General features: G+C 39.8%; 1 protein-coding gene across 2 annotated transcripts in view; it reads left to right on the plus strand.

The window, feature by feature from the left end:
• The window catches only part of CTNNBL1 (catenin beta like 1), a 206,207-nt gene extending 184,927 nt beyond the window's left edge, over window positions 1–21,280 (plus strand). For both annotated transcript variants that reach the window (XM_053717895.1, XM_053717965.1), the window contains exons 12-16: window positions 5,796–5,893; window positions 5,975–6,055; window positions 6,176–6,313; window positions 6,458–6,530; window positions 20,908–21,280. In XM_053717895.1, the coding sequence (XP_053573870.1) occupies window positions 5,796–5,893; window positions 5,975–6,055; window positions 6,176–6,313; window positions 6,458–6,530; window positions 20,908–20,996 (479 nt within the window). In that variant the 3' untranslated portion in view covers window positions 20,997–21,280. The remainder of the gene's footprint in view (window positions 1–5,795; window positions 5,894–5,974; window positions 6,056–6,175; window positions 6,314–6,457; window positions 6,531–20,907) is intronic.
• Window positions 21,281–23,924: the final 2,644 nt, after the last annotated feature.

Here is a 23,924-nt window from a genome sequence, read left to right on the forward strand (position 1 = left end):
GGAGTTTAAACTTGGTTCTTAAAGTTCTTCAAGGAGTTCCGTTTGAACCCCTTCATTCCATTGATATTAAACTTTTATCTTGGAAAGTTCTGTTTTTGATGGCTATTTCCTCGGCTCGGAGAGTCTCTGAGCTATCTGCCTTACAATGTGATTCTCCTTATCTGATTTTTCATGCAGATAAGGTAGTTCTGCGTACCAAACCTGGGTTTTTACCTAAGGTGGTTTCTAACAAGAATATCAATCAAGAGATTGTTGTTCCATCATTGTGTCCTAATCCTTCTTCAAAGAAGGAACGTCTTTTACATAATCTGGACGTAGTCCGTGCCTTGAAGTTTTACTTACAAGCTACTAAAGATTTTCGTTGTTTACTCTGGACAGAGGAGAGGTCAAAAAGCTTCAGCAACCTCTCTTTCCTTTTGGCTTCGGAGCATAATATGGACAGCAGCCCCCTGAAAGGATTACAGCTCATTCTACTAGAGCTGTGACTTCCTCCTGGGCCTTTAAAAATGAGGCCTCTGTTGAACAGGTTTGCAAGGCTGCGACTTGGTCTTCGCTTCACACCTTTTCCAAATTTTACAAATTTGATACTTTTGCTTCTTCGGAGGCTGTTTTTGGGAGAAAGGTTCTTCAGGCAGTGGTTCCTTCCGCTTAATCCTGCCTTGTCCCTCCCATCATCCGTGTACTTTAGCTTTGGTATTGGTATCCCACAAGTAATGGATGATCCGTGGACTGGATACACTTAACAAGAGAAAACATAATTTATGCTTACCTGATAAATTTATTTCTCTTGTAGTGTATCCAGTCCACGGCCCGCCCTGTCATTTTAAGGCAGGTCTAAATTTTAATTAAACTACAGTCACCACTGCACCCTATAGTTTCTCCTTTCTCTGTTTGTTTCGGTCGAATGACTGGATATGGCAGTTAGGGGAGGAGCTATATAGCAGCTCTGCTGTGGGTGATCCTCTTGCAACTTCCTGTTGGGAAGGAGAATATCCCACAAGTAATGGATGATCCGTGGACTGGATACACACTACAAGATAAATAAATTTATCAGGTAAGCATAAATTATGTTTTTTAGGTTTCCAGATCGATTGTGTCAATGTCTTTGTCTCTAACAGACAGGACGATTTATATTGGGATCAGCTTGTCAGAACCTTCAGTCTCTATTATTTCCTTCAGTAGCTATATGCATGGAAGTTTTAGGTCTCAGGACTGCAGCATCGGACTTGATTCACTTTGCTCGTTTTCATATGAGACCTCTCCGGTTTTTAATGCTGAATTAATGGTGCAGGGATTATTCTGGGATTTCACATTTAATATCCTTGAATCCCAATACTCATCTGTCTCTGACTTGGTGGTTAGATCACCATCGTATAGTTCTACGGGTCTCTGTGGTTTATTCAACCTGGACCGTGATCAAAACAGTTGCGGAAGCTGTCTGGGGATCTCTGACAGCACAAGGGGTTTTGGAAATCTCAAGAGGCGAGATTACCAATCAATATTTTGCAACTCCGTGCGATTCTCAGAGCTCTTCAGTTTTGGCTTCTATTTAAGAGAGAGACGTTTATTGGTTTTCAGACAGACAATGTCACAACTGTGGCATATGTCAATCATCAGGGTGGGACTCACAGTCCTCAGGCTATGAAAGAAGTATCTCGGATACTTGCTTGGGCAGAATCCAGCTCCTGTCTAATTTCTGCGGTCCATATCCCAGGTATAGACAATTGGGAAGCGGATTATCTCAGTCGTCAAGCTTTACATCTGGGAGAGTGGTCTCTTCACCCACATGTGTTTTTTTCAAATTGTTCAGATGTGGGGGCTTCCAGAAATAGATCTGATGGCATCTCATCTAAACAAGAAACTTCCCAGGTACCTATCCAGGTCCAGGGATCCTCAGGCGGAAGCAGTGGATGCATTGACACTTCCTTGGAGTTTTCAACCTGCCTATATTTTTCCGTCTCTAGTTCTTCTTCCAAGAGTGATTTTCAAAATCATCATGGAGCAATCGTTTGTGCTGCTGGTGGCTCCAGCATGGCCGCACAGGTTTTGGTATATGGTTCTTGTGCGGATGTCCAGTCGCCAACCTTGGCCACTTCCATTAAGGCCAGACCTTATATCTCAAGGTTAGTTTTTCCATCAGGATCTCAAATCATTAAATTTGATGGTATGGAGATTGAATGCTTAGTGCTTAGTCATAGAGGTTTCTCTGACTCAGTGATTATTACTATGTTGCAGGCTCATAAATCTGTGTCTAGAAAGACTTATTATTGAGTTTGGAAGACTTACATCTCATGTTGCTCTTCTCATAAATTCTCTTGGCATTCTTTTAGAATTCCTAGAATTTTTCAGTTTCTTCAGGATGGTTTAGATAAGGGTTTGTCTGCAAGTTCTTTGAAAGGATAAATCTCTGCTCTTTCTATTCTGTTTCACAGAAAAATTGCTAAACTTCCTGATATTCATTGTTTTGTTCAGGCTTTGGTTCGTATCAAGCCTGTCATTAAATCAATTTCTCCTCCTTGGAGTCTTAATTTGGTTTTGAAGGCTTTACAGGCTCCTCTGTTTGAGCCTATGCATTCTCTGGACATTAAATTACTTTCTTGGAAAGTGTTGTTCCTTTTGGCCATCTGTTCTGCTAGAAGAGTTTCTGATTTATCTACTCTTTCTTGTGAGTCTCCTTTTCTGATTTTTCATCAGTATAGGGCAGTTTTGCGGACTTCATTTAAATTTTTACCTAAAGTTGTGAATTCCAACAACATTAGTAGAGAGATTGTTGTCCCTTCATTGTGTCCTAATCCTAAGAATTCTCTGGAGAGATCTTTACATTCTTTGGATGTGGTAAGAGCTTTGAAATATTATGTTGAAGCTACTAAAGATTTCAGAAAGACTTCTAGTCTATTTGTTATCTTTTCTAGTTCTAGGAAAGGTCAGAAGGCTTCTGCCATTTCTTTGGCATATTAGTTAAAGCTTTTGATTCTTCATGCTTATTTGGAGTCGGGTAAATCCCCGCCTCAGAGGATTACGGCTCATTCTACTAGGTCAGTTTCTACTTCCTGGGCTTTTAAGAATGAAGCTTCTGTTGATCAGATTTGCAAAGCAGCAACGTGGTCTTCTTTGCATACTTTTACTAAATTCTACCATTTTGATGTTTTCTCTTCTTCAGAAGCAGTTTTTGGTAGAAAAGTACTTCAGGCAGCTGTTTCAGTTTGATTCTTCTGCATATAATTTCAGTTTTTTTCATTATAAAGATTAAAACTTTTGATTTGGGTTGTGGATTAATTTTGAAGCGGAATTGGCTGTCTTTATTTTTATCCCTCCCTCTCTAGTGACTCTTGCGTGGAGTTCCACATCTTGGGCATTTGCTATCCCATACGTCACTAGCTCATGGACTCTTGCCAATTACATGAAAGAAAACATAATTTATGTAAGAATTTACCTGATAAATTCATTTCTTTTATATTGGCAAGAGTCCATGAGGCCCACCCTTTTTATGGTGGTTATGATTTTTTTGGTATAAAGCACAATTATTCCAATTCCTTGTTGATGCTTTCACTCCTTTCTTATCACCCCACTTCTTGGCTATTCGTTAAACTGAATTGTGGGTGTGGTGGGGGTTTATTTATAGGCATTTTGAGGTTTGGGAAACTTTGCCTCTCCTGGTAGGAATGTATATCCCATACGTCACTAGCTCATGGACTCTTGCCAATATGAAAGAAATTAATTTATTAGGTAAATTCTTACATAAATTGTTATCTTAAGGATTGAAATATATATTCGGATAACTTTAATCTGTATTTTCTGACCATAGATTGACCCAGATTTGGAAAGTGCATACATTTTTTTTTTAATGTTCAATTCCCTAAATTTAATTTGTATTTATTTAACTTGTGGCATCTCCCAAAGTAAAAGTGAGAAGACACTAATATGTTATTTTACTTTACTATTTTTTTTTTTTTAGCTTAAAGGGACATGAAACCTAAACATTTTCTTTCAGGATTCAGATAGAGAATACAATTTTAAACAACTTTCTAATTTAGTCCTATTATCAAATTTGTCTCATTCTCTTGGTATCATTTGTTGAAGGAGCAGCAATGCACTAATGGTTTCTAATGAACACATGGGTGAGCCAATCACAATCAAGATATATATATATATATGCAGCCACCAATCAAGAGCTAGAACCTAGGTTCTCTGCTGCTCCTGAGCTTGCCTAGATAAACCTTTCAGCAAAGGATAACAAGAGAAGGAAGTAAATTAAATAATAGAAGTAAATTGGAAAGTTGTTTTAAATTGTATTCTTTATCACGACCATGAAAGAAATTTTTTAGGTTTCATGTCCTTTTAAACTGATGTTAAATTCACCAAAGTAATGATGCATATTTTAAAAGTACTTTTATACGCATATTGGTGTGATTATTTATGTCCCAAGCACAATAAATCTTTTGTAAGACCCGCTTTTTATGCGGTTCCGTTGCCTGCTTCAATGCTGCCTTTGTCTAACAATTTCTAATAGTTCCGTTTGGAAGGCAGCTGCTGCAGCCAATAGGAGCTGCACCATACGCCCTATGTAAGCTACTGCCAGATTGCTCCCATGCCATGCTGGTAACTTGAAGACGACTCAGCCGTGAAGTAGAACTGTGAAAGCGCAGTTCTCTGCGCTATTTGCTCAGCTTAAACACTCACAATGCACTGAGATAAGAGGCGGCCTTTAAGGGCTTAGAAATTAACATATGAGCCTACCTAGGTTTAGCTTTCAACAAAGAATACCAAGAGAACAAAGCAAATTTGATGATAAAAGTAAATTGGAAAGTTGTTAAAATTGCATGCCCTATCTGACTCATGAATGTTTCATTTTGGCTAGACTGTCCTTTTTAAGAATGAAACAAATTTGATTATAGAAGTAAATTAGAAAGTTGTTTAAAACTGCATGTTCTTTCTAAATTACAAAAAGCGAAAATTTATGTTTCATGTCCCTTTTAAACCGCAATGCAAATATTTAAAGTAATTGGTGTTTAAATACTCCAGTAAATGATTTGGATTAGCTGGGTGTGGACTTCGAGCCAGTTGAGAATCTATACCTGTGTAATTCACATGAACGTGTGTGTTTAGAGGTTGGTGGAAAATGTTGAAGGCAGCAGTAAGCTCATGATCAACTCTTGGTACTTCAAAATAAATACAAAAAAGATCCATAGTGTAATATAACATGGGACACCAGTAAGGCTTCTAAATGCCAAGGTCTTACTCGCATAATACAGTGCAACTATAGTGCAAAGAGACACTATCTGTATATAATTATCTCAGGCAAAGTTGGACTCATTTCAAAATATTTTTATTCCATTCAGCATGGCATATTAAAAAGTCACTTGGGGGGAGTTCATAAGCCTAGAAAAAAAGGCTACACATCTCTACCAACATATGTCTCTTATTTAAGACCTTGTGACTACGTCCCTTTTTGTGAGGAGTGATTGAGCGACAATCGTTTTATCTGTTCTGTGTGACTTTGTCAAGCCAGTCAATGTTTTTCCAGTTAGGGACAACATTGTTTTGTAGTAGCCTAAATATCTTTACATAATGAAAATGTAGACTGTAAAAGGCTATGAGATTTAAAAAAAAAAAAGTCTTTAGACTTATCTTTACCATTTTTGTTGATTTGAGTATTCTTCATTAAACCATTTTACATTTTAAAATGAGTTTCACTGTTTTGAGGTTTCTTTTTTTAAAGTCTTACTTTTATAGCCCAAAGGCATTGTGAAAATTTGGAGGTATATGCAACATATTTTGTATTTTTTCCCTTACAGAACATGTTTGCTCCATTTTGGCCTCTCTTCTACGTAATCTGAAGGGACAACAGAGGACACGTCTTCTCAGCAAGTTCACCGAGAATGATTGTGAGAAGGTAAGATGTGTTGCCTATAGACATTTTCAGTACTATCTATCCCTCCTACTAGTTCTAACTTGAGGTTCATTCTGCAACTAGGTTGACCGTGTTTTGGAGTTGTATTTTAAGTACCTGGATGCTGTGCGTTTGGCTGATAAAAAGATTGAAGGAGAAAAACATGTGAGTATCTTACAAGTCTACTCTTTGTTGCGCCCAGTGTTCCATCATGTCCTCCTTACGTTTTTTCTAAAACTGCGTTCTTACTAAGCACCATGGATTATCCATTTTTGTGTATCTCAGGATATGGTGCGCCGTGGGGAAATCTTGGATGATGATCTAGAGGAGGAGTTTTATCTGCGTAGACTTGATGCTGGACTTTTCTTGCTCCAGCTTCTCTGTTATATCACAGCAGAAATCTGTAATGCCGGTATGCCACAGGTAATCAGCGCAACCTGATAGCTTGCAATCCTTTTCTCTGCTTTCATGGCCAAACTTCTCTGCACACAATATTGCTTTCTCACATAATCCTCTCTTATCTTATTTGTATAAACTAATTTCTTATTTTATTCTTTTGGTCTCTAGATACGACAGAGGGTATTGCAGATTTTAAACATGAGAGGAAGCTCAATCAAAATTATGAGACACATTCTGAAGGGTAAATATTTTTCAAACAATCAGCAACTCGTGTTTTCAAAACAAGCCCTGTAAAAAAAAAAACAATTGTCACAAAATGTTTCTAGCATACATTTAACATAATTTATAGGTTTGAATTAGTGATCATTTGTTTAGACTTTTTGAAAGCCTTTTTTGTGTATTTTTAATGATTTGGATCTAACTACATATATGGTAAGGTGAGGGTGAAATCTATGTCTTTTATCTAATTTACAAATAAGCACATTTTTCTTTTCTTTACACTTATTTGCAGAAACCATGCTTTTAAGATCTTACATTCTACATTTAACAACCTATATGGACTGGTCCCTACCTGTCTTAAAATAATTAATTTTCAAAAGTCTAAAGAAAAACATTTGCAGATGCAAACTTATACACTTTTTTATTTATTTCATGTAATTGACAAGAGTCCATGAGCTAGTGACGTATGGGATATACAATCCTACCAGGAGGGGCAAAGTTTCCCAAACCTCAAAATGCCTATAAATACACCCCACCACACCCACAATTCAGTTTTTACAATCGTTGCATCCTATGGAGGTAGTGAAGTAAGTTTGTGCTATTTCAGATGTGATTTCTAGGGAATAGAATAGACTGGGTACTTCTTGTATTCCTTCTTCAAGGTTTAAGAAACTATCCTTTGCCGACTGATAGATTTGAGTTTTGAGAAAAGATCCTCAAAGTTGATGGGGCCATCTCTACTCTTGCTAAGCGTACTACTATTCCTACGGCAGATAGTACTTCTTTTAAAGATCCTTTAGATAGGAAACTTGAATCTTTTCTAAGGAAGGCTTATTTATGTTCAGGTCATCTTCTTAGGCCTGCTATTTCTTTGGCTGATGTTGCAGCTGCTTCAACTTTTTGGTTGGAAACCTTAGCGCAACAAGTACCAGATCATAATTTGTATAGCATTGTTAAGTTAATCCAACATGCTAATAATTTCATTTGTGATCCCATTTTTGATATCATAAGAATTGATGTTAGATATATGTCTTTAGCTATTTTAGCTACAGGGGCTTTATGGCTTAAATCTTGGAATGCTGATATGACTTCTAAATCAACGTTGCTATCTCTCTCTTTCCAAGGTAATAAATTATTTGGTTCTCGGTTGGATTCTATTTCAACTGTCACTGGGGGGAGGGGAGCTTTTTTGCCTCAGGATAAAAAATCTAAGGGTAAATTTAAGGCTGCTAACCGTTTTCGTTCCTTTCGACAAAATAAGGAACAGAAACCTGATCCTTCCCCTAAAGGAATGGTTTCCAATTGGAAGCCGCCTTCAGTCTGGAGTAAATCCAAGCCATTTAAAAGATCAAAATCAGCCCCCAAGTCTGCATGAAAGTGCGGCCCTCATTCCAGCCGAGCTGGTAGGGGGCAGACTAAGATTTTTCAAGGATATTTGGATCAATTCAGTCCAAAATCATTGGATTCAGAACATTGTCTCTCAGGGGTACAGAATAGGTTTCAAAGTAAGACCGCCTGTGAGAAGTTTCATTCTCTCACGCATTCCAGTGAACCCAGAGAAAGCTCAGGCTTTCCTGAAGTGTGTTTCAGACCTGGAGTTTTCTGGGGTAATTGTACCAGTTCCTTTTCAGGTACGGGGTCTGGGGTTTTACTCAAATCTGTTCATTGACCCAAAGAAGGAGAATTCTTTCAGACCAGTTCTGCATCTAAAAATTTTGAATCGTTATTTAAGAATACCAACATTCAAGATGGTGACTATAAGGACTATTCTGCCTTTTGTTCAGCAAGGGCATTATATGTCCACAATAGACTTACAGGATGCATATCTTCATATTCCGATTCATCCAGATCACTATCAGTTCCTGAGATTCTCTTTTCTATAGAAATATAAGAAGAAGAAATGGATATACCTGAGCACTCAAGATAAGCTAATAGAAATTAATTCGTAATGTGAGTAGATGTGTAGGACTGGGTTATTTATAAATAAAACATAACTTTTATTATTATTGAATAAAAAATATATTGGTGATAAACATTCACTCCGTGTATTGTGTATTAAAATCAATTAAAAAGATGAATGCTGCAGTGCCAAACAATGGCCATACAAGGTATGTCAAGTGGGTAACTAACAATCTCAAGCACTATTGAGTGCTTAGCATTAGCAACAATGCCAATCCAAAACAAAAAGGGAAGATACACTTCCACAAATTACGATGCTAAGTACAGGGCTCAGCCAATGTGAGCTTAAATTAACATCACACACTCTGTATATAGTTACACACTAGGATTGAACTATAAAGAAGTATACCTGAATTGTGAATCAAGATAAGACCCAATAACAATTGAAAGGTGTGAGTGTATAAGCTATACCACTAGCATGTATATGTTGCTATAAACAATTATTCCCACAAGAAGTGTGTGCGTGGAGGGTATATCTGGCAGGAGTGTACCACAATATGCTCACGGATTGCACATAAAACTAATCTAAAAAGAGGATTGACCTCGCACAAATTATCTAGCTAGTGCAATACTGGAGCGGTACTACGCCTTGTCAGATTCCCATACTATATATCATATGCTTAAGAAATACTGGTGACCAGAATGAAATCTTAGCCAAGTAAAGGGCTAATGAAATAAAGGGGATACTTCGTAATAAGTATATGACAATGCGTCTAAACGTTTCCCAATTAAGCACACACACACACTATACTACTGTCAGCATTCAAATGGAGCGCCTGATGCGCATTTCGCCACCTCCGTGGCTTTCTCAAAGGCTAACCCGTCCTGCCTCCACTCGAGCGGTTAAATACCGCTCAGAGCCAATCACGGGTGAGTAATCATACACACCCTTTAACGGCTGGCCAATCACTTGTCATCTACCCGATAGGGTAGAAGTCTGTCACATGACTTATGATGCTGATGTAGATGGGCGTGATTCATCACGCAACTAGACACCAGCTACAGCAAATAGTATTTAGAGATATAGATTATTCACATTCGTTTGTATGTATTAGTCACCATGTTACCATAGCAATCGAGCATTGTAACTTGGTTCCAATCACGCCATTAATGTTCTGTTAACCTATGTTGGGCAAAGAGGATACTAGCTCATAGATCAGAATAACACCACGGGTATTACGTTGCCTCTATTACTATAATAGTAACGGATCTAGAATAATTACATGAGACAGTAATTTGCTTTGTGAGTTATGGTACCACATATAGAGTAGTTACGTTTGTTAGAGAAACTATTTATATACATTTATGCGATTTGTTTATGATATTACTCCAGATCTTATTAACTAGAGTCTGTAATAGAGGCAACGTAATACCCGTGGTGTTATTCTGATCTATTACAGACTCTAGTTAATAAGATCTGGAGTAATATCATAAACAAATCGCATAAATGTATATAAATAGTTTCTCTAACAAACGTAACTACTCTATATGTGGTACCATAACTCACAAAGCAAATTACTGTCTCATGTAATTATTCTAGATCCGTTACTATTATAGTAATAGAGGCAACGTAATACCCGTGGTGTTATTCTGATCTATGAGCTAGTATCCTCTTTGCCCAACATAGGTTAACAGAACATTAATGGCGTGATTGGAACCAAGTTACAATGCTCGATTGCTATGGTAACATGGTGACTAATACATACAAACGAATGTGAATAATCTATATCTCTAAATACTATTTGCTGTAGCTGGTGTCTAGTTGCGTGATGAATCACGCCCATCTACATCAGCATCATAAGTCATGTGACAGACTTCTACCCTATCGGGTAGATGACAAGTGATTGGCCAGCCGTTAAAGGGTGTGTATGATTACTCACCCGTGATTGGCTCTGAGCGGTATTTAACCGCTCGAGTGGAGGCAGGACGGGTTAGCCTTTGAGAAAGCCACGGAGGTGGCAAAATGCGCATCAGGCGCTCCATTTGAATGCTGACAGTAGTATAGTGTGTGTGTGTGCTTAATTGGGAAACGTTTAGACGCATTGTCATATACTTATTACGAAGTATCCCCTTTATTTCATTAGCCCTTTACTTGGCTAAGATTTCATTCTGGTCACCAGTATTTCTTAAGCATATGATATATAGTATGGGAATCTGACAAGGCGTAGTACCGCTCCAGTATTGCACTAGCTAGATAATTTGTGCGAGGTCAATCCTCTTTTTAGATTAGTTTTATGTGCAATCCGTGAGCATATTGTGGTACACCCCTGCCAGATATACCCTCCACGCACACACTTCTTGTGGGAATAATTGTTTATAGCAACATATACATGCTAGTGGTATAGCTTATACACTCACACCTTTCAATTGTTATTGGGTCTTATCTTGATTCACAATTCAGGTATACTTCTTTATAGTTCAATCCTAGTGTGTAACTATATACAGAGTGTGTGATGTTAATTTAAGCTCACATTGGCTGAGCCCTGTACTTAGCATCGTAATTTGTGGAAGTGTATCTTCCCTTTTTGTTTTGGATTGGCATTGTTGCTAATGCTAAGCACTCAATAGTGCTTGAGATTGTTAGTTACCCACTTGACATACCTTGTATGGCCATTGTTTGGCACTGCAGCATTCATCTTTTTAATTGATTTTAATACACAATACACGGAGTGAATGTTTATCACCAATATATTTTTTATTAAATAATAATAAAAGTTATGTTTTATTTATAAATAACCCAGTCCTACACATCTACTCACATTACGAATTAATTTCTATTAGCTTATCTTGAGTGCTCAGGTATATCCATTTCTTCTTCTTATATTTCTATGTTAATACAGGATATTGAGCACCCCCCTCCTTTACTACTTTGACGAAGGAAAGACAATTTTCCTCCCTATAGATAGGACTTAATTATGTTGGGGAACGTATAAGTACTACAAATACAGCAATATTCCTCTTCCTTAAATTCTTAAACGATTCTCTTTTCTAGACAAGCATTACCAATTTGTTGCTCTTCCTTTTGGCCTAGCAACAGCTCCAAGGATCTTTTCAAAGGTTCTCGGTGCCCTACTCTCTGTAATCAGAGAGCGGGGTATTGCTGTGTTTCCTTATTTGGACGATATTTTGGTACTTGCTCAGCCTTTACGTTCTGCAGAATCTCACACGAATCAACTAGTGTTGTTTCTTCAAAGACATGGTTGGAGGATCAATTTTTAGGATTCCAAATAGATTCAGTATCAATGACTTTGTCTCTAACAGACAAGAGATGTCTGAAATTGGTTGCAGCTTGTCGGAACCTTCAGTTTCAGTCATTCCCTTCAGTAGCTATGTGCATGGAGGTTTTAGGTCTCATGACTGCAGCATCGGACGCAATCCCCTTTGCTCGTTTTCACATGAGACCTCTTCAGCTTTATAATCTGAACCAATGGTGCAGGGATTATACAAAGATATCACAATTAATATCCTTAAATCCCAATGTTCGACTATCTCTGACTTGGTGGTTAGATCACCATCGTTTAGTTCAAGGTGCCTCTTTTGTTCGTCCAACCTGGACTGTGATCACAACAGATGCGAGTCTTTCAGGTTGGGGAGCTGTCTGGGGATCTCTGACAGCGCAGGGGGTTTGGAAATCTCAAGAGGCGAGATTACCAATCAATATTTTGGAACTCTGTGCGATTCTCAGAGCTCTTCAGTTTTGGCCTCTACTGAAGAGAGAACCGTTTATTTGTTTTCCTGAAGTGTGTTTCAATGTCACAACCATGGTGTATGTCAATCATCAGGGTGGGACTCACAGTCCTCAAGCTATGAAAGAAGTATCTCGGATACTTGCTTGGGCGGAATCCAGCTCCTGTCTAATTTCTGCAGTCCATATCCCAGGTATAGACAATTGGGAAGCGGATTATCTCAGTCATCAGACTTTACATCCGGGAGAGTGGTCTCTTCACCCAGATGTGTTTTTTCAGATTGTTCAGATGTGGGTGCTTCCAGAAATAAATCTGATGGCTTCTCATCTAAACCAGAAACTCCCCAGGTATCTGTCCAGGTCCAGGGATCCTCAGGCGGAAGCAGTGGATGCGTTGATGCTTCCTTGGAATTATCAACCTGCTTATATTTTTCTGCCTCTAGTTCTTCTTCCAAGAGTGATTTCCAAAATCATAATGGAATGTTCGTTTGTACTGCTGGTGGCTCCAGCATGGCCACACAGGTTTTGGTATGCGGATCTTATTCGGATGTCCAGTTGCCAACCTTGGCCACTTCCGTTAAGGCCAGACCTTCTATCTCAAGGCCCGTTTTTCCATCAGGATCTCAAATTATTCAATTTGAAGGTATGGAGATTGAACGATTAGTGCTTAGTCATAGAGGTTTCTCTGACTCAGTGATTAATACTAGGTTGCAGGCTCGTAAATCTGTGTCTAGAAAGATTTATTATCGAGTTTGGAAGACTTACATTTCATGGTGCTCTTCTCATAAATTCTCTTGGCATTCTTTTAGAATTCCTAGAATTTTACAGTTTCTTCAGGATGGTTTAGATAAGGGTTTGTCTGCAAGTTCCTTGAAAGGACAATCTGTTCCACAGAAGAATTGCTAATCTTCCTGATATTCATTGTTTTGTTCAGGCTTTGGTTCGTATCAGGCCTGTCATTAAATCAATCTCTCTTCCTTGGAGTCTTAATTTGGTTTTGAAGGCTTTACAGGCTCCTCCATTTGAGCCTATGCATTCTCTGGACAATAAATTACTTTCTTGGAAAGTATTGTTCCTTTTGGCCATCTCTTCTGCTAGAAGAGTTTCTAAATTATCTGCTCTTTCTTGTGAGTCTCCTTTTCTGATTTTTCATCAGGATAAGGCGGTTTTGCGGACTTCGTTTAAATTTTTACCTAAAGTTGTGAACTCCAACAACATTAGTAGAGAGATTGTTGTCCCTTATTTGTGTCCTAATCCTAAGAATTCCCTGGAGAGATCTTTACATTCTTTGGATGTGGTAAGAGCTTTGAAATATTATGTTGAAGCTACTAAAGATTTCAGGAAGACTTCTAGTCTATTTGTTATCTTTTCTGGTTCTAGGAAAGGTCAGAAGGCTTCTGCCATTTCTTTGGCATCTTGGTTAAAGCTTTTTATTCATCATGCTTATTTGGAGTCGGGTAAATCCCCGCCTCAGAGGATTACGGCTCATTCTACTAGGTCAGTTTCCACTTCCTGGGCTTTTAAGAATGAAGCTTCTGTTGATCAGATTTGCAAAGCAGCAACTTGGTCTTCTTTGCATACTTTTACTAAATTCTACCATTTTGATGTTTTCTCTTCTTCAGAAGCAGTTTTTGGTAGAAAAGTACTTCAGGCAGCTGTTTCAGTTTGATTCTTCTGCTTATAATTTCAGTTTTTTTCATTATAAAGATTAAAACTTTTGATTTGGGTTGTGGATTAATTTTTCAGCGGAATTGGCTGTCTTTATTTTTATCCCTCCCTCTCTAGTGACTCTTGTGTGGGGTTCCCCATCTTGGGTATTTGCTATCCCATACGTCACTAGCTCATGGACTCTTGCCAATTACATGAAAGAAAACATAATTTATGTAAGAATTTACCTGATAAATTCATTTCTTTCATATTGGCAAGAGTCCATGAGACCCACCCTTTTTATGGTGGTTATGATTTTTTTGTATAAAGCACAATTATTCCAATTCCTTGTTGATGCTTTCGCTCCTTTCTTATCACCCCACTTCTTGGCTATTCGTTAAACTGAATTTTGGGTATGGTGTGGGGTGTATTTATAGGCATTTTGAGGTTTGGGAAACTTTGCCCCTCCTGGTAGGATTGTATATCCCATACGTCACTAGCTCATGGACTCTTGCCAATATGAAAGAAATGAATTTATCAGGTAAATTCTTACATAAATTATGTTTTTGGATAATTTTCAAAGGTTGAAAAAAAGGTATTTGCGGTTTGAAGATGTTTGCATGTGTGAAACACTGTTAATAATTTATTTTGGTTTTGCTTTGTATGTTGGACTATTTATACTATTGTATGTTCTGTAAAACTTTATTATTTAAAGATTAACATCAAGATGAAAAAAACAAAGTATTAAAGGGACATTAAACACTAAATACATTTTCTAAACATAGTTTCTCCAACATAGGTGTGTCTGGTCCACGGCGTCATCCTTACTTGTGGGATATTCTCTTCCCCAACAGGAAATGGCAAAGAGCCCAGCAAAGCTGGTCACATGATCCCTCCTAGGCTCCGCCTTCCCCAGTCATTCTCTTTGCCGTTGTACAGGCAACATCTCCACGGAGATGGCTTAGAGTTTTTTGGTGTTTAACTGTAGTTTTTATTATTCAATCAAGAGTTTGTTATTTTAAAATAGTGCTGGTATGTACTATTTACTCTGAAACAGAAAAGAGATGAAGATTTCTGTTTGTAAGAGGAAAATGATTTTAGCAACCGTTACTAACATCGATGGCTGTTTCCACACAGGACTGTTGAGAGGAATTAACTTCAGTTGGGGGGAAACAGTGAGCAGACTTTTGCTGCTTGAGGTATGACACATTTCTAACAAGACGATGTAATGCTGGAAGCTGTCATTTTCCCTATGGGATCCGGTAAGCCATTTTTATTACATAAAGAAAAAAAGGGCTTCACAAGGGCTTTTAAGACTGTAGACATTTTCTGGGCTAAAACGATTGATATATAAGCATATTTTATACTTCATAGCTTTGAGGAATTATTTTATTCTTGGGAATTATGTAAAATAACCGGCAGGCACTGTATTGGACACCTTATTCTCTTGGGGCTTTCCCTAATCATAGGCAGAGCCTCATTTTCGCGCCTCTATTGCGCACTTGTTTTTGGGAAGCATGACATGCAGATGCATGTGTGAGGAGCTCTGATACATAGAAAAGACTTTCTGAAGGCGTCATTTGGTATCGTATTCCCCTTTGGGCTTGGTTGGGTCTCAGCAAAGCAGATACCAGGGACTGTAAAGGGGTTAAATATAAAAACGGCTCCGGTTCCGTTATTTTAAGGGTTAAAGCTTTCAAATTTGGTGTGCAATACTTTTAAGGCTTTAAGACACTGTGGTGAAATTTTGGTGAATTTTGAACAATTCCTTCATACTTTTTCACATTTGCAGTAATAAAGTGTGTTCAGTTTAAAATTTAAAGTGACAGTAACGGTTTTATTTTAAAACGTTTTTTGTACTTTGTTATCAAGTTTATGCCTGTTTAACATGTCTGAACTACCAGATAGACTGTGTTCTGTATGTGGGGAAGCCAAGGTTCCTTCTCATTTAAATAGATGTGTTTTATGTGACACAAAATTTAGAGAAAATGATGCCCAAGATGATTCCTCAAGTGAGGGGAGTAAGCATGGTACTGCATCATCCCCTCCTTCGTCTACACCAGTCTTGCCCACACAGGAGGCCCCTAGTACATCTAGTGCGCCAATACTCCTTACTATGCAACAATTAACGGCTGTAATGGATAATTCTATCAAAAACATTTTAGCCAAAATGCCCACTTATCAGCGAAAGCGCGACTGCTCTGTTTTAGAAAATACTGAAGAGCATGAGGACGCTGATGATATTGGTTCTGAAGTGCCCCTACACCAGTCTGAGGGGGCCAGGGAGGTTTTGTCTGAGGGAGAAATTTCAGATTCAGGGAAAATTTCTCAACAAGCTGAACCTGATGTGATTACATTTAAATTTAAATTGGAACATCTCCGCGCTCTGCTTAAGGAGGTGTTATCTACTCTGGATGATTGTGAGAATTTGGTCATTCCAGAGAAATTATGTAAAATGGACAAGTTCCTAGAGGTCCCGGGGCCCCCCGAAGCTTTTCCTATACCCAAGCGGGTGGCGGACATTGTAAATAAAGAATGGGAAAGGCCCGGCATACCTTTCGTCCCTCCCCCTATATTTAAGAAATTGTTTCCTATGGTCGACCCCAGAAAGGACTTATGGCAGACAGTCCCCAAGGTCGAGGGGGCGGTTTCTACTCTAAACAAACGCACCACTATACCCATAGAAGATAGTTGTGCTTTCAAAGATCCTATGGATAAAAAATTAGAGGGTTTGCTTAAAAAGATGTTTGTTCAGCAAGGTTACCTTCTACAACCAATTTCATGCATTGTTCCTGTCACTACAGCAGCGTGTTTCTGGTTCGATGAACTAGAAAAGGCGCTCAATAAAGATTCTTCTTATGAGGAGATTATGGACAGAATTCATGCTCTCAAATTGGCTAACTCTTTCACCCTAGACGCCACTTTGCAATTGGCTAGATTAGCGGCAAAAAATTCTGGGTTTGCTATTGTGGCGCGCAGAGCGCTTTGGCTAAAATCTTGGTCAGCGGATGCGTCTTCCAAGAACAAATTGCTTAACATTCCTTTCAAGGGGAAAACGCTGTTTGGCCCTGACTTGAAAGAGATTATTTCTGATATCACTGGGGGCAAGGGCCACGCCCTTCCTCAGGATAGGTCTTTCAAGGCCAAAAATAAACCTAATTTTCGTCCCTTTCGCAGAAACGGACCAGCCCCAAGTGCTACGTCCTCTAAGCAAGAGGGTAATACTTCTCAAGCCAAGCCAGCCTGGAGGCCAATGCAAGGCTGGAACAAAGGTAAGCAGGCCAAGAAACCTGCCACTGCTACCAAGACAGCATGAGATGTTGGCCCCCGATCCGGGACCGGATCTGGTGGGGGGCAGACTCTCTCTCTTCGCTCAGGCTTGGGCAAGAGATGTTCTGGATCCTTGGGCGCTAGAAATAGTTTCCCAAGGTTATCGTCTGGAATTCAAGGGGCTTCCCCCAAGGGGGAGGTTCCACAGGTCTCAATTGTCTTCAGACCACATAAAAAAAAACAGGCATTCTTACATTGTGTAGAAGACCTGTTAAAAATGGGAGTGATTCATCCTGTTCCATTAGGAGAACAAGGGATGGGGTTCTACTCCAATCTGTTCGTAGTTCCCAAAAAAGAGGGAACATTCAGACCAATCTTAGATCTCAAGATCCTAAACAAGTTTCTCAAGGTTCCATCGTTCAAAATGGAAACCATTCGAACAATTCTTCCTTCCATCCAGGAAGGTCAGTTCATGACCACGGTGGATTTAAAGGATGCGTATCTACATATTCCTATCCACAAGGAACATCATCGGTTCCTAAGGTTCGCATTTCTGGACAAGCATTACCAGTTTGTGGCACTCCCGTTCGGATTAGCCACTGCTCCAAGAATTTTCACAAAGGTACTAGGGTCCCTTCTAGCGGTGCTAAGACCAAGGGGCATTGCAGTAGTACCTTACTTGGACGACATACTGATTCAAGCGTCGTCCCTTCCACAAGCAAAGGCTCACACGGACATTGTCCTGGCCTTTCTCAGATCTCACGGGTGGAAAGTGAACGTAGAAAAAAGTTCTCTATCTCCGTCAACAAGGGTTCCCTTCTTGGGAACAATAATAGACTCCTTAGAAATGAGGATTTTTCTGACAGAGGCCAGAAAATCAAAACTTCTAAACTCTTGTCAAATACTTCATTCTGTTCCTCTTCCTTCCATAGCGCAGTGCATGGAAGTAATAGGTTTGATGGTAGCGGCAATGGACATAGTTCCTTTTGCGCGAATTCATCTAAGACCATTACAACTGTGCATGCTCAGTCAGTGGAATGGGGACTATACAGACTTGTCTCCGACGATACAAGTAGATCAGAGGACCAGAGATTCACTCCGTTGGTGGCTGTCCCTGGACAACCTGTCACAGGGGATGAGCTTCCGCAGACCAGAGTGGGTCATTGTCACGACCGACGCCAGTCTGGTGGGCTGGGGCGCGGTCTGGGGACCCCTGAAAGCTCAGGGTCTTTGGTCTCGGGAAGAATCTCTTCTCCCGATAAATATTCTGGAACTGAGAGCGATATTCAATGCTCTCAAGGCTTGGCCTCAGCTAGCAAAGGCCAAGTTCATACGGTTTCAATCAGACAACATGACGACTGTTGCGTACATCAACCATCAGGGGGGAACAAGGAGTTCACTGGCGATGGAAGAAGTGACCAAAATCATTCAATGGGCGGAGACTCACTCCTGCCACTTGTCTGCAATCCACATCCCAGGAGTGGAAAATTGGGAAGCGGATTTTCTGAGTCGTCAGACATTTCATCCGGGGGAGTGGGAACTCCATCCGGAAATCTTTGCCCAAATTACTCAATTGTGGGGCATTCCAGACATGGATCTGATGGCCTCTCGTCAGAACTTCAAGGTTCCTTGTTACGGGTCCAGATCCAGGGATCCCAAGGCGACTCTAGTAGATGCACTAGTAGCACCTTGGACCTTCAAACTAGCTTATGTATTCCCGCCGTTTCCTCTCATCCCCAGGCTGGTAGCCAGGATCAATCAGGAGAGGGCATCGGTGATCTTGATAGCTCCTGCGTGGCCACGCAGGACTTGGTATGCAGACCTGGTGAATATGTCATCGGCTCCACCATGGAAGCTACCTTTGAGACGAGACCTTCTTGTTCAAGGTCCGTTCGAACATCCGAATCTGGTCTCACTCCAACTGACTGCTTGGAGATTGAACGCTTGATCTTATCAAAGCGAGGGTTCTCAGATTCTGTCATTGATACTCTTGTTCAGGCCAGAAAGCCTGTAACTAGAAAAATCTACCACAAAATATGGAAAAAATATATCTGTTGGTGTGAATCTAAAGGATTCCCTTGGGACAAGGTAAAAATTCCTAAGATTCTATCCTTTCTTCAAGAAGGTTTGGAGAAAGGATTATCTGCAAGTTCTTTGAAGGGACAGATTTCTGCCTTGTCTGTGTTACTTCACAAAAAGCTGGCAGCTGTGCCAGATGTTCAAGCCTTTGTTCAGGCTCTGGTTAGAATCAAGCCTGTTTACAAACCTTTGACGACTCCTTGGAGTCTCAATTTAGTTCTTTCAGTTCTTCAGGGGGTTCCGTTTGAACCCTTACATTCCGTTGATATTAAGTTATTATCTTGGAAAGTTTTGTTTTTGGTTGCAATTTCTTCTGCTAGAAGAGTTTCAGAATTATCTGCTCTGCAGTGTTCTCCTCCTTATCTGGTGTTCCATGCAGATAAGGTGGTTTTGCGTACTAAACCTGGTTTTCTTCCGAAAGTTGTTTCTAACAAAAACATTAACCAGGAGATAGTTGTGCCTTCTTTGTGTCCGAATCCAGTTTCAAAGAAGGAACGTTTGTTGCACAATTTGGATGTAGTTCGTGCTCTAAAATTCTATTTAGATGCTACAAAGGATTTTAGACAAACATCTTCCTTGTTTGTTGTTTATTCTGGTAAAAGGAGAGGTCAAAAAGCAACTTCTACCTCTCTCTCTTTTTGGATTAAAAGCATCATCAGATTGGCTTACGAGACTGCCGGACGGCAGCCTCCTGAAAGAATCACAGCTCATTCCACTAGGGCTGTGGCTTCCTCATGGGCCTTCAAGAACGAGGCTTCTGTTGATCAGATATGTAAGGCAGCGACTTGGTCTTCACTGCACACTTTTACTAAATTTTACAAATTTGATACTTTTGCTTCTTCTGAGGCTATTTTTGGGAGAAAGGTTTTGCAAGCCGTGGTGCCTTCCATCTAGGTGACCTAATTTGCTCCCTCCCTTCATCCGTGTCCTAAAGCTTTGGTATTGGTTCCCACAAGTAAGGATGACGCCGTGGACCGGACACACCTATGTTGGAGAAAACAGAATTTATGTTTACCTGATAAATTACTTTCTCCAACGGTGTGTCCGGTCCACGGCCCGCCCTGGTTTTTTAATCAGGTCTGATAATTTATTTTCTTTAACTACAGTCACCACGGTATCATATGATTTCTCCTATGCAAATATTTCTCCTTTACGTCGGTCGAATGACTGGGGAAGGCGGAGCCTAGGAGGGATCATGTGACCAGCTTTGCTGGGCTCTTTGCCATTTCCTGTTGGGGAAGAGAATATCCCACAAGTAAGGATGACGCCGTGGACCGGACACACCGTTGGAGAAAGTAATTTATCAGGTAAACATAAATTCTGTTTTTGAGGTTATTCCCAACCTCTCTAGTCATGGTTGCTGACATGTTGCAATTTAGCTGTTACTGCATTCCGGTGCTGTGTTTGCACATGCGCAGCAAATATCCCATCAGATACCTACTGTGAAACCTAGGTTCCAAAATGGTGGCTTCCATAATTAGAGGGAAGTGCATGAAATGTATTTAGAGTTCAACGTTCCCTTTAATATAGTCAAAAACTATGTATAAAAAAAGTTAACCTATCACATTGTGATGACTGCTTAGAACTTATTTTCACAATATAATAGGTGGAACATTCTGAAAACATTAGGACATTGTTCGAAGAATCAATGTGATAGATACACTGGATACATGATATGGAACAGTGGAATTACTTATGATTGCAATGGAAATGACCATAATATCATATGGTTATTTGTGTCTCCTCTTCTCTCTTGCAGAATACTCAGAGAGCATAGGTGATGGGAAGACACCTGAATTCCGGGAGAGTGAACAGAAGAGAATTCAGGAGTTGCTGGAGACTTTATAACAAAATAGAACTTTTACCAAAATGCTGTGTGTGGGAATCTGCAAAGCATTCCACTGTAATAACCTGTCGGTGTGTTAAGGACACAGGACTAATGCTCCCCACTGTGAAACGCCATTCTTTGTATATAGAATTGTAAAAAAAGCCTTCTATCTTGTCATCGCAGAGACCAATTGAGGTTACAAGAGTATCTTTTTTTTTTTTTGTAATTTCATGCAAAAATGTAAGGCTTTTTTTTTTTTTATAAAATGTATGTGGATAAAAAATAAAAAAAAACTATCTCCTTATGTTGACTTTACCATGCTACCTTACAGGTGAAATGTCACTATTACTGAGAGTTCACTGATATTGCGTCCAGTTTCTAATGTCTGGTTTTATGATGTTTAGTATAGAGCCTACAACCAAATCACATGATGCATTGATATTTTATCTGTATTGTAACTAATCACTTTTTAAACTGATGAATAATTAGGAAGGGAAATCTTCTAAAATGTTTTTGTATGCTCCTGATCTTCTGAGTCCTTTATGGACATCATTTAGTTGAACAGGGACCAGTTATCCTTATATAAGACTACTTGACTTCCAGCTCCATAGAAACATGGAATTTGACAGTAGATAAGAACTAAAAAGGCCCATCAAGTCTACCCATATTACATGATGAGTCTACAACATCATTCCAATTACTAGTGGGATATTCAACTCCTGGCCAGCAGGAGGAGGCAAAGAGCACCCCAGCAAAGCTGTTAAGTGTAACTGCCTTACCCATAATCCCCAGTCATTCTCTTTGCCTCTGTCAATGGAGGTTGTGCAAAGTTTGTGTATGAAGAATTTAATCCTTTTATGGGTATATTTCCCTGCAAGCAAGGATTGGGGTCAAGCTGTGTCCACGTCAATCTCTTGAGTAAGAGTAGTGGTTGCTTTAGCAGTTAAAAGGCAGCAAGGAAGTCCTTTGCTTTACTTTTAACACTTTGCTACCTCTTTCTTTTCCTACAGGTCTATGACAGCGACTGCCACACCTAAGGATCAGCATTCATCATGCATTTGGATCTAAGGTAAGTGCTTTTACCTTCTAGGTACAGAAGGATACCAGCACTTAGGAGGTTAATCCTCTTTCTCTTACTTGGTGTATCCAGTCCACGGATTCATCCTTACTTGTGGGATATTCTCATTCCCTACAGGAAGTGGCAAAGAGAGCACACAGCAGAGCTGTTCATATAGCTCCCCCTCAGGCTCCGCCCCCCCAGTCATTCTCTTTGCCGCTCTAACAAGTAGCATCTCCACGGGAGGGTAAAGTGAATGTGGTGTTAGATTTGTAGTTTTTATTTCTTCAATCAAGAGTTTGTTATTTTAAAATAGTGCCAGTTTGTACTATTTACTCTGAGGCAGAAAGTGATGAAGATTTCTGCTGAGAGGAAAAAGATTTTAGCATGTTGTAACTAAAATCCATTGCTGTTCCCACACAGGACTGTTGAGTACCGGAGAACTTCAGTTGGGGGGAACAATTTGCAGGCTTAACTGCTTAAGGTATGCTCAGTCACTTTTTTTCTAACAAGACTTGGTAATGCTAGAAGACTGACAGAAATCCCCATGTGGGAAGGTAAGCCATTTTCTGAGACTCAGTATAGAAGGATGGCTTAGTTGAAGGGCTTAAATCACTGGTGGACACTGTTATGGGGAAATCGATTATTTTATTACTATAATCTGATATTTGTACAAGTGTTTCATACTTTTGGAACACTTTTTGGGGTTTTATTACGCCTGGCATATCTTTAGACACCTATTTTGGCTTGGGAAGGCCCCACAACTCCGGAGTGATGAGGGAGGGGGCCTAATTTTCGCGCCTCAGTTGCACAGTTCTTTTGCAAGACGGCTTCATGCAGCTTCACGCGCAGAGCCCAGAGATTGCTAGAAGGGCTCCAGAGAGGTTTATTTTCATCCAAAACTAATCCCCAAGGAAGGTAGGGCCACAGCAGAGACTGTGGCATGGTGCTGTAGCTTATTAAACCGGTGGTCTGCTTTCATTTGCTCCGGTTTGGGCAATAAGGGGTTAATTGTCTTGAAATTTACTGTGCAATCATTTCAAAGCATTAGGATCATATGGTGAAAATTTCATAAAGATTGGATGTTTTTTTGAGATTCAGTAAAAAAAGTGTACGCTTTTTATTAAAAGGCACATTACCGTTTTTTCAAAAATTGTATTTTATTGTATTTGAGTGCTGTCAAAGTCTGTTTAACATGTCTGAGCCTACAGATAGACCCTGTTCTATGTGTTTAATAGCCATGGTGGTACCCCCTTTACATTTGTGTTTAAAGTGTGCTAAGGTTTCTAAACATTTTAAAGAACATGCAGTGACACTTAAAAATGTAGCCCAAGATGATTCTTTGACGGAAGGTAACGAGGATAGTCCTCCTTCCTCTCCCCATGTGTCGACACCAGTTACGCCCACGCAAGCGCTGCCTAGTACCTCTAGCGCATTGGGCCCTATTACATTACAACAATTAGCAGCAGTCATGGATAATTCCCTTGCAGCTTTTCTATCCAAACTGCCAGTTTTTCCCAAAAAGCGTGATAGCTCAGTTTTAAGAAAGGAGGATGAGCAATCAGAGGCTTTGGATGATCTATCCGTTGTACCCTCACAACACTCAGAAGTGGCAGTGAGGGAGGGGCTGTCCGAGGGAGAAATTTCTGACACAGGAAAAGTTTCTCAGCGGGCAGAATCAGATGCCTTAGCGTTTAAATTTAAGCTGGAACACCTCCGCGTGCTGCTTAAGGAGGTTTTAGCTACGCTAGATGATTGTGACCCCATGGTGGTCCCAGAAAAATTGTGTAAAATGGACAGGTTTCTAGAAGTCCCTGTATACACTGATGCTTTTCCGATACCGAAGAGGGTGGCGGATATTGTGACTAGGGAATGGGAGAGACCAGGTGTA

The sequence above is a fragment of the Bombina bombina genome, chromosome 1, assembly GCF_027579735.1.
Source record: "Bombina bombina isolate aBomBom1 chromosome 1, aBomBom1.pri, whole genome shotgun sequence".
In the NCBI taxonomy this organism is placed as follows: Eukaryota; Metazoa; Chordata; class Amphibia; order Anura; family Bombinatoridae; genus Bombina; species Bombina bombina.